This window comes from Plasmodium fragile, assembly GCF_000956335.1.
Source record: "Plasmodium fragile strain nilgiri unplaced genomic scaffold supercont1.96, whole genome shotgun sequence".
NCBI classification, from domain to species: domain Eukaryota; phylum Apicomplexa; class Aconoidasida; order Haemosporida; family Plasmodiidae; genus Plasmodium; species Plasmodium fragile.
In genome coordinates, this window is record NW_012192676.1 from 29220 (window position 1) to 32016 (window position 2797).

The following is a 2797-nucleotide window of genomic DNA, read 5'->3' on the forward strand; positions in this document are numbered from 1 at the left end:
AACGAGTCATACATTCTGTGCATTTGTAAGCGTAATTTTTTTTTTTTTTTTTTATAACTTCAAATTTTAGCTGTTTCTTTTATTTTTACATGAACAGGTCACACATTCTGCGCTTTGTATGTTACTACAACTTTGGGTTTCTCTTTCGAAAGCAACCGTTGTCCCCACACTTTCCAACATGTTCTCGTACATCCTTCTTGCTAATATGAGAAAAGACCGAGTAAATAGTGTTCGTAAAGGGACTAATATGACCCCTTATTTTAACTCCATTTTTCCATTCTAAAGAATTCATACAAATGGGAAGCTTAAATCTAATGGAGTAAAACGCGATAAACAACGCTTTTCAACGGAGGAGGCGCATTGCATACCCATAAAAATAGGGCTTCGTAAAAAAAACCCATCAGACAAAAGCATTATTCGATATGCGTGCAAATACGAAAGGTACCCTTCATCATCTTTCTTACATGTTCACATGAAATACATGCCGGTTACGATGGCAAAGCTGTTCTATCAGGAAATAGACAAAGCGATATGAGGTATAAAGATGACGCGATATGCACGAATCAGTTTGCTCCAACATGATATGCCTTTCATCCGTGAATTTAAATTTCCCCATCCATATTCAATCACATTGGAAAATTTACCATATAAAAACAGTCCATGCTTTCCATTTTTTTGCTTTCTGTCTTTTTTTGTTCACTTAATATAGGTAGCTGATAGTTTTATTATCAAATAAAACATATCGAAAGATAAAAAAAAATAATTTAATCTAACGTTAATAAATTGATAAAATAAGGAAGTTTTTTAACTTTAAAAAACATTAATTGGAAAAAATAAAAAAATCATAACCATATTCGTAATCACACTTGAGAACATTGGAAACAGAATGGATATATACCCACGTAAACACTTAAAAATACATATATATATAATTACTTAAGCTACATGGCAACAATTACAAAGGATTCGCAACAGTAGCACTAATACACCTTATCTCGACATAGGGGTAGTGATGGAAGAATTATACTCATTTAAAAATAACTGCCCCTTTTAAATGGGGAAAGGATCATTTCAACAAAATATATATAACATGATATGATAACAATATAATACAATGGGATACAATCTGATATATTGCGCTATAATATAATATGCGCCTTTTGACGTGACATCACACACATGCATACACACATACAACAAAACGTTTATTCAAAATTCTAGGCAAAACATAATTGCTCGAGGAGAGCATCTGGAGGGAACCATGACGTGTTACAGATGGACGGCTCGAATATGCGGCATGAGGCATGCTATACGGGATGCACTGAATGCGGTGTGCCATATGCAATGTGCAGTTCGTGCTGTGCGATACGAGATATATTGCATGGTATAGGGCTTCGACATATGCTTTGCTCTATACGCGACATGCAAAGTACATATTCATGCTGGAAAAAAAAAAAAAATTATAATAACTACTTCGTTAAAACGGTTTAGTTATTTAATTTCTCTTTTCAAATCTCCTATTGTTCCACATAGGCGTGTCATAGTAATTCCTGCGGTAGGACGATCTAAATCTGTCTCCGCCTCGACCTGTCCTATCTGCGAAGGGGGGTAAAAAACAAAAATTCAATGTTTGCCGGTCAACGAACAAAAAGGGATAGCCACATGACTCATTCAGCAGAATGGGCAGCATGTCCCCATATTAGTAGGGGGGAAATGCAGGGACGTGCTTCCCCTATATGCTTCATTATGTATGCGAAAAAAAAAAAAAAACTTACATTTTCGTCTGTAGGACTTTTCCTTCAGTATTTGATCAGGAGTCATGACATTTACGTCCTTTTCATCTATAGGTGCTTGGTAGCCTACTTCCTTTTTGTCCACGTTTGTATCATTCTTTGTTAAAATGATTTTTATGCAAGGTACGGTGGTTTTGAATTCAATTATTCTATTTTCTGTTTCATTGTTTTTATCATTTTCTTCACCCTCTTCGGGTTCTTCTCCGGCCTTTTTCTCCTCCTCATCTTCCTCCTTCTCCTCTTTGTCATCCTTCTTTGCGGCAGCTGGGTCTTCTCTGCAAAGGGGTACAAAAAATTGGGGAACGTTTGTATGTTGATTTGCCTTGCAACATAATATTATGCCAATTTATTTCTTTAATGGGCGAAAACTGCCTGATTGGGTAAGGCGGTTAAGCAAAATATGCACTGCGCGGAAACGCCCTATCATACAGTTCTATGTACGCGGTAATATCAATGCCTACCTCTTAATGGTGTGCTCCTTTTCGTAAATCTTGGTACACTGGTGTATTCCTTTGGCCCTCCTCTTGACCATCTCCGCGACATTGACCACCGAGGTGATGGCCTTGCCGACTCCGGATAAAATTACGTCATCGTGCGTTTCAAACAGGACAACTGCTTTGTAGACGTAATCTAGAGCATCGCTCTTGTAGCTTACTCGAATTTCATTCTCTAATTTGGTGTCGCTCTTCGTGCTACCAGGCATTTTGAAGTACGTGGTGGGGGTAGAGTTTGTGAACGGAAAGATATATATGCAGGTGGTCGGATAATCAAAAAGGGCTGTATCGACGCGTATGCAAATTGGCGCTGGGTCGTGGAGAAAGTCAATCAGAGCGAGACAAAGAATTCAGTCAAAAACGACAACCATACATCAAATGAAAAAAAAAAAAAAGGCATATCAATCTGGAAATATAGACTACGCAGTGGGTTCGCAAATGGAACTATAAAATAGAATGGGGTAAACAAAAAACTGTAGAACAACTCTTAAAAATAAATATACCGCGAAC

General features: G+C 37.3%; 1 protein-coding gene across 1 annotated transcript; it reads right to left on the reverse strand.

The window, feature by feature from the left end:
- Positions 1-1495: 1495 nt before the first annotated feature.
- On the reverse strand, positions 1496-2496 carry AK88_05131 (uncharacterized protein; the record flags this gene model as incomplete). Its single annotated transcript, XM_012482733.1, has 3 exons — positions 1496-1596; positions 1776-2068; positions 2255-2496. The coding sequence occupies 3 exons, from the start codon at positions 2494-2496 to the stop codon at positions 1496-1498; spliced, it is 636 nt and encodes a 211-aa protein (XP_012338156.1).
- Positions 2497-2797: the final 301 nt, after the last annotated feature.